At 34.8% G+C, this 14,081-nt stretch overlaps 1 protein-coding gene across 12 annotated transcripts in view; it reads left to right on the top strand.

The window, feature by feature from the left end:
• Window positions 1-14,081, top strand: part of tpo (thyroid peroxidase) — a 170,533-nt gene that overhangs the window by 77,874 nt on the left and 78,578 nt on the right. For all 12 annotated transcript variants that reach the window (XM_073928006.1, XM_073928008.1, XM_073928010.1 and 9 more), the window contains 3 exons: window positions 3,390-3,471; window positions 6,652-6,812; window positions 13,400-13,523. In XM_073928006.1, coding sequence (XP_073784107.1) covers window positions 3,390-3,471; window positions 6,652-6,812; window positions 13,400-13,523 — 367 coding nt within the window. The remainder of the gene's footprint in view (window positions 1-3,389; window positions 3,472-6,651; window positions 6,813-13,399; window positions 13,524-14,081) is intronic.

Here is a 14,081-nt window from a genome sequence, read left to right on the forward strand (position 1 = left end):
TTTTAATAAAACAAATATAAATATGGATATAATAAATAATACTGCTAATAATAATAACATTATACAAAAGCAAATTGTTATGAATGAACTGAAAAGCCTGCCGAGATGAAGAAGACATAAAAGCAGTGATTTTTCATATTTATGTAGGCTAGAAAATAATATGTTTTGTAATATTTTAATCCTTTATATTTATATTCTATATCTATTCTTAATATACCATATATATCACCTTAATATTAAATTTTTTTCATATGTAAAGATATTTGCCTATTGCTCTCTTGTGCGTATTAAGCAGTGTGTAAGTGAGGCGCAACTCTGCGCTGGAGTTTAGGTTAGTTTTGGTCTAATGAAAAATCTATTATAGTTTCTCAAAATAGAAGCGCGCCAGCGGTCCGCCTCAGAACGCCTTCCTTTTTAGACCAGAACGCCTAGGGGTGCACAAATGAGCGCTAATGCATTTGCCATTTAAACAGCGTAGCGCAACGCCTCAAAACCACTCTTGCGCCAAGCTGAAACTACCAAAAGTCTACTGCGCCTCGTCTTGCGCCACACTGCGCCGGGTGTATGATAGGGCCCCAAGACCTTGTGTTTTGTGCCTAAAAAATAGCGTCTATTGTTTTTGCTGCAGTTCCCTGAGTGACCACCAGTGGCGCTAAAATTCAAGCCTTTCTGATTGCTATTCTTAGAGGAGCAGCAACTAAGCAAAGCTTTTTTGAGTGGCATTCGCTAGCAATTAGCAGAACTCAACATGGTGACATTCCTACAGACAGCTGCTGACAGATTCATTACAAGTTATTTTGTACCTACTGACATTTTAGTTTGAGCGTTTCCAGGCGTAATGTTCTCAACACACATCTGGTACCTGACGTGTGGTGCCAAATTTTTGAAATGGCATCTTCTGCGGCAGCCCTTGGGACTTTTCTCAAGAAAATGCAGGTCTCGGATTTTAATGGGAAGGTCAGTTGATGAATAAACCGGCGGTGTTAAATTTTAATAAAAGTAGAGTGGGTTGTTGGTTAGTGTTAGGATATTTGTGTTATATAACCGAGATGCAGAATCCCGGTGGGAATGCCACCATTTTTAAGGCTGAACTCACACAGCGGTCCAGATTTTGGGTTTGTTAGTGCTGCTTCCCCACAGGAAGGACTCCGGCTTTGAAACTGCTGCATAATCAGAGGTGAAACAGGGACGATTCTTCTTTAACTAGGCAGGAATGGCAAGATGGCAAATTATGGTCCACATGCGTAAGCCCGTCCCGGGGACATCACATTTATGTAAAACCTGAGTGACTTTGAATATTTCACATTTCATGTCATATCACTGAAGGATGCAAGCGGTTTAATTAAATTTTCAACACTGACACATTTTCTTTTGCACTGATAATGTGGAGGATTTTCCTGGATGTCAGAGTATAGTGCAAACCTTACAGCGTCAAGGATATGATTAAAGAAGAAACAGCTACATCATAAACAAACAAAAACATGATAACAAATACAGCCTATACAACATAATAACAATGTCATACCTTTACTAGAGTTAAGCCATCTGTATTTGGTGAAGGTGTGAAAAACAACAGAATAATACATTTGTTTTCAGTTGACATTTTCAGTTAGCAGAATGCTGTAAATATGTGCTTACTTGTTTTGTTTGTGGTGGTTCATTTCACTGTGGTGACCCCTCATGAATAACAGAATAAGAAAAATGAATGAATCAATGTTTGTTTGCTATTTCTTTTTATTATACCTTTATACAGGGTGAGCCATTTAAATGGATACACCTTAATAGAATGGGAATGGTTGGTGATATTAATGTTGTGTTTGTGGCACAGTAGTATATGTGAGGGGGCAAACTTTGATGGGTGGTGACCATGGTGGCCGTTTTGAAGTCGGCCATCTTGGATCCAACTTTTGTTTTTTCAATAGATACAAGATGTGCAGCATCTGAAACTACGGATACTGGAAGCCTGTGCTGGCATTTCTCCTGCGGTGTTGCTATTAGTGTGTGAAGAGTGGGAGAAGAGTGTTGCATTGACAATCCAACTCAATGGGCAGCACATTGAACACATTTAATAAGTGGTCAGAAACTTGTAAATAACTCATGAAAGAATAAAGTTGTGTTAAAAACCAAGCACACCATTGTTTTTCTTGTGAAGTTTCCAATAAGTTTGATGTGTCAAATGACCCTCTTCCTATTGGAAAAACAAAAGTTGGATCCAAGATGGCCGACTTCAAAATGGCCACCATAATCACTACCCATCTTAAAAAGTTTGCCTCCTCACATATACAATTGTGCCACAAACAGGACGGTAATATCACCAATCATTCCCGTTTTATTAAGGTGTATCCATACAAATGGCCAACTCTGTAGAATAAAACATTTTACTGAAACCCATACCTAATAAATCCAGTAAACCTTGAGGTTTTTTTCAAATATATTTTTACTTTAGGTAATTTGGTTTGTTAAGCATAAAGATTTGTTTGAAAACTATTTCTAACAAAAACAATTGCATTGTTTTGAATTGGATTTAGCAGAATCGTGAAAAACTAGGGGGTCTGATTAGTGGTTAATATGTTTTTTTTTTTTTTTTTTTTGGCCGATTTAATTTAATTAATAATAAAATTATGTATACAAAAATAAATAAATGTGACAAAAAAAAAAAAAAAAAAAAAAATATATATATATATATATATATATATATATATATATATATATATATATATATATATATATATATATATATATATATATATATAAATACATACATACATACATACACTTTTATTTTATAGAATATTTTATGATATAATCACAAACCAATTAACATCATGATCACAATCAACACTAGGCAATAACTAGAACCATACCTGGGGTTTAAATACACAGAAGATAAAAACTAAACTAGAAGCAGGTGCACAACATAGTCAGTAACCATGGAAACAACCGACTTACTAGGGCTGCATTCCTCTCCACTTTTTAGACACGCACACATAAACTCCCCTTCCCTTGTTCCTTCAGAGGAATCCCTGCCTCCATTTTTTGAAGTGGTTCCCACTTCATCAAGTTAACGAGGAAAGTATACATAAACATGCCCTCAATTTAGACCAAGAGAGCGGGTCGGCTTTGTCCTTTCCAGGATCTCTATGTTCCAGAATATAATGTGATTGTGATGTCACAACAACGCTGTTTTCAAGGGTTTAAGGGCATTCCTTTTAAACCTATTCAGATACTCCACATGTAGTGGACACTTGTTTAACATAATCAATGACGTACATGAGAGAAGGAGACGGGGAAGTTATTGAGGGAAGGGCGTAACGAAACTGGACTGGAATGCAGCCAAGAACAAGGAAAGCCAAATCTCAATAATAATAAGTGTATATTTTTCCCTCTAGTTGTTCCTGAGAGTCTGATTATATCTTCGTTCCAAGAGAGTCTTCAGATGGTCAGTGACGCGTTTAATAAAACTGCACAAAGGTAATTAATCATTATCTTATCAACTGAATAATCTATAATCTGTAACACTTTACTTTTGTGTGTTCATAAGACTGTCATGAAACCTTTACAATCATGACATGACACATAAAGGTTGTTTTATGCATGCTTATAATAACTGTTATTCAGTGTCATTTGGTCAGTTTTGTCATTTTAAATGCAAAGTTGACATTTCAAGTTGTCATAACAAACAATGTCATCTTTTCATTTAAAAGGATATAACTAAGCTAATGACACTTAGGGCTCTATCATACACCCGGCACAATATGGCGCAAGACGCGTTTCTGTTTTCAGACCAGCGCAACACAAATTTTCCTGTTTTCCACCACGTTGTTTAAATAGCAAATCCATCGTTCACACCTCAGGGAAATGTGTCCAGAATCAGTGTGAACAGCCCAAACTGCATGGAATCGGATCTTTTCAGGTCAGATTTGTGCCACTTTCGTATGTAGTCTTAAATCAGAATCTGATTAAATCATATCTGATGTTCTGCAATGCGACCGCAGTGTGAACGGTTATGTCGGATTTCATGTGACATTTACATAATATTCGAGCGACAGCTCATCATTCTGTGCTGCAGACATCATCTACTCCTCAGCAGTAGAAAAGCACACAGGGCGATTACTTTACCACAGAAAGTTGGTTGTTCATTTTGAAAAAGATTTTGAAGGCAAAACTAGCGCTTGTTAAGCAATCTTGTTAACGATTGGGCCACGGGTTGATCGGGAAGCTGAAGAGCGACGTGCTTGTTGTGGATAGAGGATCCGTGTGCAAAGGATGGGGGAACTTTCTCTCCCAGAGAAAAAAAAGAGCAGGTGCTCGAGCACCCAAACCCCCCCTACTGCACGTGCCTGTTGTTTATAACTGAGTAAAATGAAATATGCAAACAGAGATAAACCAACTCCACCTTCACAGTTCAGTCTACGGCTGCTCATTAACACTTTATGAGTTTACCAATTCTCAGAGCGCCACGCATCGCGCTTGTCATAAATCACAAATGATCAGTGTTTCCTATCACAAGTGACCTATTTTAGATTTCAAATGATGAAATACCTATTATTAGTAGCAGAATAACCCTTTGCAGTTCATGAGATATACCACAGTTGTCTGTGTAAAGGGCAATGATCATATAAGCATTATCTGAGAAAGTGCTTACTTCATACAGTATACGCATAGTGTGCATAATCAGACATTTTGTGCTCTTCGTAATGCACATTTGCGGGTTAGTGTAGGACCATGATCTGTTCACACAGCAAATCTGATATTGGCCACATTTTATAAGAGCAGTGTGAACACCGCAATAACATGTTGGACCCCCAGACATGCAACGCAGTGCTCGTGGCCATCATCCGGGGACAGGAAACCACTGCATCCAGAAACGCACGGTCGGAGCGCCATCCTGAAAAGGACGTGCTGCACGACTGTGTTGTTCTTTTTGTGAAGTTGCTACTTTATACACACTGCTCTGGAGGACCGGACCCAAAGAACGCCAGGCAAGGGAGAAACCCAGCTCGACCGTCTGCTGCTGCATGTACACACTCTGGACCGGGAGAATGCTCTCGTTCGCTCAAAATCGCTGGATCACAGCAGGAGGAACCCTCATCGACTCTCTCAGAAGGCTGTAATAGTCTCTGAAGCGAAAAAAAAGAGAAGAATGCCGTTTCCTTGCTTTTCCTGTGCTTATATGCAGAGCTAATTGCCAATAAGGCACACATGCGCAAGTTTACGCTGCCAACTCATTTGGCATTTTGTTGGCCTAATATATACTCTTTCAGACAATTGGCTTTCTAAAAAGAATCCCCATTCGTGGATTAATAAATAAATCCACTGATAGCATTAAAGTTCCCCATCCGAAAGGGAACTCATTGGGCCCTATCATACACCCGGCGCAGTCTTTTGCTAGTTTAAGCTTGGCGCAAGAGTCGTTTTGAGGCGTTGCGCTACGCTATTTAAATAGCAAATGCATTAGCGCTCATTTGTGCGTCCATAGGCGTTCTGGTCTAAAAAGGAAGGTGTTCTGAGGCGGACCGCTGGCGCGTTGCTATTTTGAGAAACTATAATAGATTTTTCATTAGAACAAAACTAACCCGGTCTAAACTCCAGCGCAGAGTTGCGCCTCACTTACACACTGCTTAATACTCACAAGAGAGCAATAGGCAAATATCTTTACATATGAAACAAATGTAAATATACAGGACATATATAGTATATATTAAGAATAGATATAGAATATAAATATAAAGGATTAAAATATTACAAAACATATTATTTTCTAGCCTACATAAATATGAAAAATCCCTGCTTTTATGTCTTCTTCATCTCGGGAGGCTTTTTCAGTTCATTCATAACAATTTGCTTTTGTATAATGTTATTATTATTAGCAGTATTATTTATTATATCCATATTTATATTTGTTTTATTAAAAACAAGCTTAGATTTGTCCACCTGTCAGGTTTTAGACCATATGGGGCACAGCATGTGTTTTAGGATATAACTCAGGTTTTTGAGCACATTTTGCTATTATTATTCATTTATTCGTTTGCTGGAAATTAGAACTGAATTTAGAAATAGTTGTGAAACAAATATTTGCGCTTAACAAACAAAAGTATTTATTTGTAGACTGATTGATGTCTGTGCTTAAAGGTTTCCCTATCCAAGAGCGAAATTGAAAGTAGTTCCATTGTCTCTCATTCTCACGCAGTAGATGCTCTGTTTAACTGTTTTCTGTTTAAAAAAACTGTTAACTGTTTGCTTGTGAAATGCTCATTTTTTTCCACTTAGACTTACTTTGCGTCCTGTAAATAGCGAATGCGCTTTTGGCACGACGCAGCTGACTCTTAAAGGGAATGGGAGATGAGACTCTAATTAGTTTATTCTCAAAACACACCTATAACTCATAAAAAAAATAAACTCAACCTTTTTAGACCATGCGCTGCGGCGCAGGGCAGATTTCCCGTCCTTAAATTAGCAAAAACGCGTCCTGACACGCCCTGAAAGCGTTGCGCCCTGCGCTTTGCGCTCTGCGCATGGACCGTCAAAATAGAGCCCATTTACTTCATGTCATTATTATAAAGGTTTCATGACAGTCTTTTGAACACCTCCTTATGTATAGTGTTAGACTAAACTCTGTTGATAAATAAACAGTATTTCTCTGTTTCTCAGGTTGGATCTTCACCCGTCTCCTTCGCAGATGTACAGGCTCTCCAGACGGCCTTCAGCAGAAACACAACAGGTCTCCAGATCAGCGGAAATCTTTCAGACGACTCTCACACTCCTGAAGGAGAAGACGAGCAGGAGACAAAGGAGATCAGTGCAGATATCCGGTCAGACTCCTGCATACACACTTATTATGGTGTAAACTGACTGTTCACCCAAAAATGAAACGTCTGTCATCAATTAAGTCCAATCCCAATTCTATTTTTTAATCTTTCCCCTTGGCCCTTGAAACAGAGTTTCAGGGAAGGGTTTCAAAATTTTCCCCTAAGAAATGAGACAGCACTACAGCACCTGCACACGTCATCATATGTCATCGTGATTTGTTACTTCTTATGAGATTGACGGTGGCTACTGCTGTAGTTATTCCAGTTACATCATTTTTTAGTTATAATCTTCTGGAAATCACTATGAATGAATGAATCTGTTAACAGTATAACTGTGCTGTTCTCACGAGTGCTGTCTGCTATTGCACTGATGCTTTTGACATATACTGTACCTTATTATATGCATACGTCATGTTAATAGCAATACTGTTTTTTTTAGGAGTAGCGTTATTAGTTTACTCAGTGGAGGCCCGTTTGCGATGGTGTACGTGGTGTTCAATTTGACATATAGCTGCCCCTTGCACGGCGGACAGCATCTGGCGATTATATGAAGGATTAAACAGAAGCTCTCGTGCTCGATTTGGCAGACAGTTACCTGAAAATTCCATCCCACAGACTTTTCATAGCAGACTTGAAGCCAATGGAAGTCTTTTATCCACTCTTGGAAAAGTGTAGATGGTGGATTAACATTCAGCACATGATCACTAGTAAGATGTGTCATTATTTGTCACTTTAGGTGGTTTCTAAAACACAATCTGTCAGTGTTATCTTCATTCTCATCTTCAGCGCTTTACAATTTTTCGCGGTAGTAGCTCTCTCTGTCATCCCAAGCAAGAAGACTTTGACTGAGTGATTGACAGCTGATATCAACCAATCATTCGCGTTCAGTGCTAGAGCAGTGGTGGGCCAATAAGAAGAGCACGAAGGCGGGGCAAGCATTACGGACTTGCCTTTGATTACTGCAGCAAGTTGACATGACAACTGTTTTAAACCATTCCTGAGCGCTGCGTTTCGCTTTTCAAGTGCAGACAAAGAGCTTAGAGATGCATTCTGCGTGAATTTCTCCCGAATCCGCGCATGTGGTGAACATTTTGCAGCAAAAACTGGTCGCACGCAACAATTTTAAGCACTTGCAGAAATGCTCCCAAATATATTTTTAGGTAGCATAGATAAAATTTCAGGCGCATATGCGACCAAAATAGTCGCAATTTCGAGCCCTGACTGTGTATTTACACCGTGGCTACATTCATCAATTTAAACACACTAAAAACAACATTAACATTATAGCAGACACTGTAAAAGTGTGGCTCTCTTGATGTTCCGTATGCAGCCATTCTGCCGCTGTAGATGGTGTATTCTGGGAAACTCTTGGAACCCTTGGTTTTGAGTGTGATCCTGAAAAATCTTAGTTTCGAGGGCTATCTAGCCCGTGCTCTTAGCCCCACGCCTTCAAGTTAAAAAGAATTGGGACACCCCTAATGGGAAGGGCTAAGGGGTAGAATTGGGATTGGGCCTTACTCATCCTCAGGGGCGTTGCTAGGGTCGAAAGGGATAGAGCTAGAATAAAAGCAGTTTTTTTAAAAAACATTTAAGGGTCAAAATAATTATTCCCTTTAAGCTATATTTTTTTTCCGATAGTCATCATAAAAAACCATCGTTATACAATGACTTGCCAAATTACCCTAACCTGCCTTTAAATGTCACTTTAAGCTGTATAGAAGTTTCTTTAAACATGTCTAGTCAAGTATTACTTACTGTTATCATGGCAAAGAGAAAATAAACCAGTTATTAGAGATGAGCTATTAAAACTATTATTTAGAAATGTGTTAAAAAAATAAACAGGGGGGCCCGGGTGCATTAGGTATTTTCATAAGAAAGTCGATTTATAATCCGCTGCTAACTGACATAGCATGTTACTGTAGAATATAGCCATAAAATAATATGCTAGATACATGAACTCACTGTGATTTAACTATTACAGAAACAGATGTGACTGGCTATATCATATCTAGATAAAGATGTGTATATATATATATATATATATATATATATATATATATATATATATATATATATATATATAGAAAGCAAGTACAATTTACATTTTTCTGACTAATTTGCATGTATTTACATTAATGTGCAGCACATTTTATTGATTACCTACAGTTATGTTATTTTACCAAAACTACACACATTTTCTGCTGTAAAAACAAATATTAAGCTTCATCTGTAACTTAGCTAGAACTATTCAGTTTTGCGAAACAGTTGTATTATTACCTCATCAGCTTCAGCTGCTCAAAATAATGAATGATGTGCAGTGGCGGAATATTTTTTAAACCATGTGACAACAGAGCCACTCCCACCTGCCGGTAGACAGATAACAAAATAAATGTTATACAACCTATTTTTATTTAAGTGCAACATATTCCAGAAGATCAGGGGCTTAAGCCCCCAAAGCCCCCCCTCTCGCAACGCCCCTGCACATCCTTTACGTGTTCCAACCCTGTTTGACTTTCTTTCTTCTGAACTCAAAGGAGATATTTTGAGGAATGTTGTAAAAGCCACCGACATCAATAAGGTTTTGTTAGTTAAGCCTGCATCAACTGACAGTCAGCTGATCATGACATGTACCAACCCAGTTCTGACCTCTTGTCGCATCTTTTTAAGGGTGCTTTCACACTTTTTTCACGTTTGTTTTGGAACCTGGTGCTTTTTTCCCCTTAGCTCGATTGGTTTGGGCATATGGGAACACCACAGTCGCGCTCTGATTATGCCAAAACATTCAGTCTAAGACAGCCTAAATGAAGTGGTCTCGGCTTAATTGAAAAACTCTGGAACGATTCGGTTGTAGTGACAAAGCAATACAGTCCAGTAAACTAACAAACCAGCCTACAATGCATTATGGTTAAGTTATTTATATATATATATATATATATATATATATATATATATATATATATACAGTTGAAGTCAGAACTATTAGCCCTCCTTTTAATTTTTTTGTTCTTTTTTAAAAATCTCCCAAAATATGTTTAATAGAGCAAAAAATGTCTGATAAGTCTTATTTGTTTTATTTCAGCTATAAAAAAAAGCAGTTTTAAATTTTTTAAATACCATTTTAAGGTCAAAAGTATTTGCCTTTCAGCTATTTAATTTATCAATACTCTACAGAACAAACCATTGTTATACAATAACGTGCCTTATTACCCTAACCTGCCTAGTTAACCTAGTTAAGCCTTTAAATGTCACTTTAAGCTGTATAGAAGTGTCTTGAAAAATATCTAGTCAAATATTATGTACCGTCATCATGGCAAAGATAAAATAAATCAGTTATTAGAAATGAGTTATTAAAACTATAATGTTTAGAAATGTGTTGAAGAAATCTGCTCTCCGTTAAACAGAAATTAGGGAAAAAATAAACAGGGGGGTCAATAATTCTGACTAATAAGAAAGTGACTCCAGAACTTCTGTGTCTAGCTGAACTATTTAAAAATAGATATAATATCATTAACGTTTTTGGTTAACCTGACTTCTGATATAGAATAGATATTTTACGATTGATGTTTTTATGAACAGTGACTTTGGTATTGTGTTTGTGATTTTTATGTGAAACTTTATGTGCTGCCTGCAATCTTGACCAGGTGTCACTGGAGAAAGAGTACTGTCTCAATGTGATCTCCTGGCTAAATAAAGGAAATAATAATAATAATAATATACATTTTACAACCCTTGACAATTGAAATGAGGCTATAAGACATTTTGACCTATGATTTATATTTAGTGACTGTCACTATTCAAAATGAAAGCGTACCTTTTTGCCTTTGTCTAATTTTTCATCGATATAAATTAAAATAACAATGTTTAACAGGTGAAAATAAACCAAGTTTGCTCGCATGTGACTTGTTTTAATCATTTTGGTCCGTTTAGTAACTTTGCCGTGTGAACCAAGAACAACACACCAAGAACAAAAAGCAACATTGTGACAGTTTTTATCCCTGTTTCGAACGAAACAATCCATTGGCATGTGTGAAAGCACCCTAAATCATATATCCGGTCTGACTTCAGCTTTTTTGGCTACTTGCCAATTCTAGACTCCCTCCACCATCCCAAACTCCTAGCTTATTACTGATGTCTGTTCATAATATTAGCCAAGTATGATAATCAGCCTCATGTTTTTGGCATTTACATTAACTCATATTATGAACGCTTTTGGGTCCTGTTTAGTTTTGCCAAGAGCAGAACCATCCCACCAGCTCTAACTGCATGTTTAATAGGTCTAAATATTTGACAAAAGTGATCCTGACTGAATTATTGAATAAATCAGGCCTATTTATTTCTTTATTTATTTCTTTATTTATTTGTTGTTGGCTGATTTTATTTATTTGTTTTTTATTCATTTATTTCTGTTTATTTATTTATTTATTTATTCATGTCTGTTTATTTATTCATTCATTAATACCTATTTATTTATATATTTGGTTAAATTAGGCCTATTTATTAATTTATGGCAGTTTTATCTATTTGTTTATTTATTTATTCATTTCTATTTATTTATTCATAACTATATTTATTTATTCAGTCATTCCTTTATTTATTTATCTATGCCAATTTATTTATTTATTTATTAAAATCTATTAATTAATTAATTAAATAATTTATTTATTTTAATCAGGCCTATTTTTTCATTTATGCTTATTTATTTATTTATCCATGCATATTTATTCGTTTGTTTATTCGTTCGTTCGTTCGTTTGTTCATTCATTCATACCTTTTTATTTATTTTATTAAATTGGGCATATTTATTTATTTATTTATTTATGCATATTTATATATTTATTAATTTATTTACTTGAATAAATTAGGCCTATTTATTTATTTATTTATTTATTTATTTATTTATTTATATATATTCATGCCTATTTATTTATTTGATTTGATTTAAATAATATTTATTTATTTATTTATTTATTCATGCTCATTTATTTATTTACTTGATTAAATCAGGCTTATTTATTTATTAATTAGGGCAATTCATTTATTTATCTATTCATGCCTGTGTATGTATTTATTTATTATTAAGTTAGACCTTTTTATGCATTTATTTATTAATCCATGCCTATTTATTTATATATTTTTTTATTTACTTGAATAAATTTGGCCTATTTATTTATTTAGTCATGGCTAATTATTTATTTTATTGTTTATTTATTGTTTTATTTGATTTAAATCATATTTACTTATTTATTCTTTATTCATGGCTATTTGTTTATATACTTGATTAAATCAGGCCTATTTATTTATTATTAAATCAGAACTTTTTATGCATTTATTCATTTATCGATGCCTATTTATTTATATATTTATTAATATTAATAATTATTAATAATTATTAATAATATATTATTTATTATTTATTTACTTGAATAAATTAGGCCTATTTAATAATTAATTTATTTATTTATTCATGCCTTTTTAATAATAAATAAATAGGCTTGATTTAATCAAGTATATAAACAAATAGCCAATAGAGTATAGAGAGTTTTCTTTATTTTATGAAGAAAATAAAAAAAATAAATGGTCATGAATAAATAAACAAATATGATTTGATTTTAATCATATTTATTAATTTATTCATGATCATTTATTTATTTACTTGATTAAATCAGGGCTATTTTTTATTATTAAATCCGGCCTTTTTATGTATTTGAATACATCCAGCATATTTATTTACTTATTATTTATCCATGACTGTTTATTTAATTAAATCAGGCCTATTTATTTATTTTTTAAATGAGACATATTTATTCATTTATTTACTTATTTGTTCATGCCCATTCATTTATTTATTTGATTAAATCAGGTATATATATATGTATATACATATATATATATATATATATATATATATATATATATATATATATATATATATATATATATATATATATATATATATATATATATATATATATATATTACTATTTTTTTTTTAATTAATTTATGCCTATTTATATGATCTCCTATTTATATAAGTCATGCCCAATTATTTATTTGTTAAATCACACCTATTCATTTATTTATTCATGCCTATTTATTTATTTAAGTCAGGCTTATTTATTTATTTGTTGAATCAGACCTATATTGATTGATTGATTGATTGATTGATTGGTTTAGTAAATATTTTATTTATTTATTTATTTAATTAACCAAGTCCCAAACTTTTAGATTGTCAATGTAGTTCCAGTTGAAATGTTATTGCATTAAATAACAGAGTAGTTAGTAAAAGCTCCTCGAGTAGGAGCGTTCGAGCACAGATGACACTTAATCAAATGCAATGACATTTTTAAGTGAGATTGAAGTGTCCAAACACTTCTTATTAGTGCGTTATTTTGCACAGCATGCCCGGAGAATCAGCCCCATCTCTATGACCGTGGAATAATGCAGAAGCGTCATCTCTGAAGCGCTTTAAATGTCAGATTTAATCTATGCACAAGAGCTGATGAGAGTCTCTGCATCTCCGCAAAGCTCAGCGGACTGTTTACCCTTCAGTGTTTGAGTTGCATTCGTAAACACATTAACTCTTTTTCCAGAAGTGCTTTCTGTGAAGGCAGTGGAGCGGATAGCAAACCTGTCTGGATGCCCTCGGACTTTCCAGTCGACCACCTGCGCCACGGACGAAGAATACCGCAGTATTACTGGAGTCTGCAATAACAGGTTTCTGAGTCCCATCTTAATAATTTATCCATAATGCAGAGTTTCAGATATCAGACACTGGGCAAAGCGTGGCCTTTTGTGGAGAGAAACTTGCCACTGATAAGATCAGGGTCAGCGAATATGGCTAAACAGTTGAAGAATAATATCTAAACCTGAAATATTCATGCACACCCACCTCGGTCAGGAAAGAAGTTACTGATCCTTTGCTTTCTATCTTCTGTTGATATGCAGTGTGGGATTCGACACCGTAAAATATAAAACAAAGGATCGTCTTCAATTTTTTCTCCAATTTTTTTGTACAAATTTACAATTGGAGTCACAATTATTAGTCCTCCTGAATTTTTTGCCCCGTTGTATATATTTCTTTTTTACCCAATTTCTGTTTAACTGAAAGATTTTATTCAACATTTCTAAACATAATAGTTTTAATAACTCATCTCTCTACTAGCTGGGCTTCCAGCTAACTCTATCAAGTCTCTTCTGCTGCTCCAGAACGCAGCAGCACGAGTGGTCTTCAATGAACCTAAACGAGCACATGTCACTCCGCTGCTAGTCCGT

Source organism: Danio rerio, chromosome 17 (assembly GCF_049306965.1).
Source record: "Danio rerio strain Tuebingen ecotype United States chromosome 17, GRCz12tu, whole genome shotgun sequence".
NCBI lineage: Eukaryota > Metazoa > Chordata > Actinopteri > Cypriniformes > Danionidae > Danio > Danio rerio.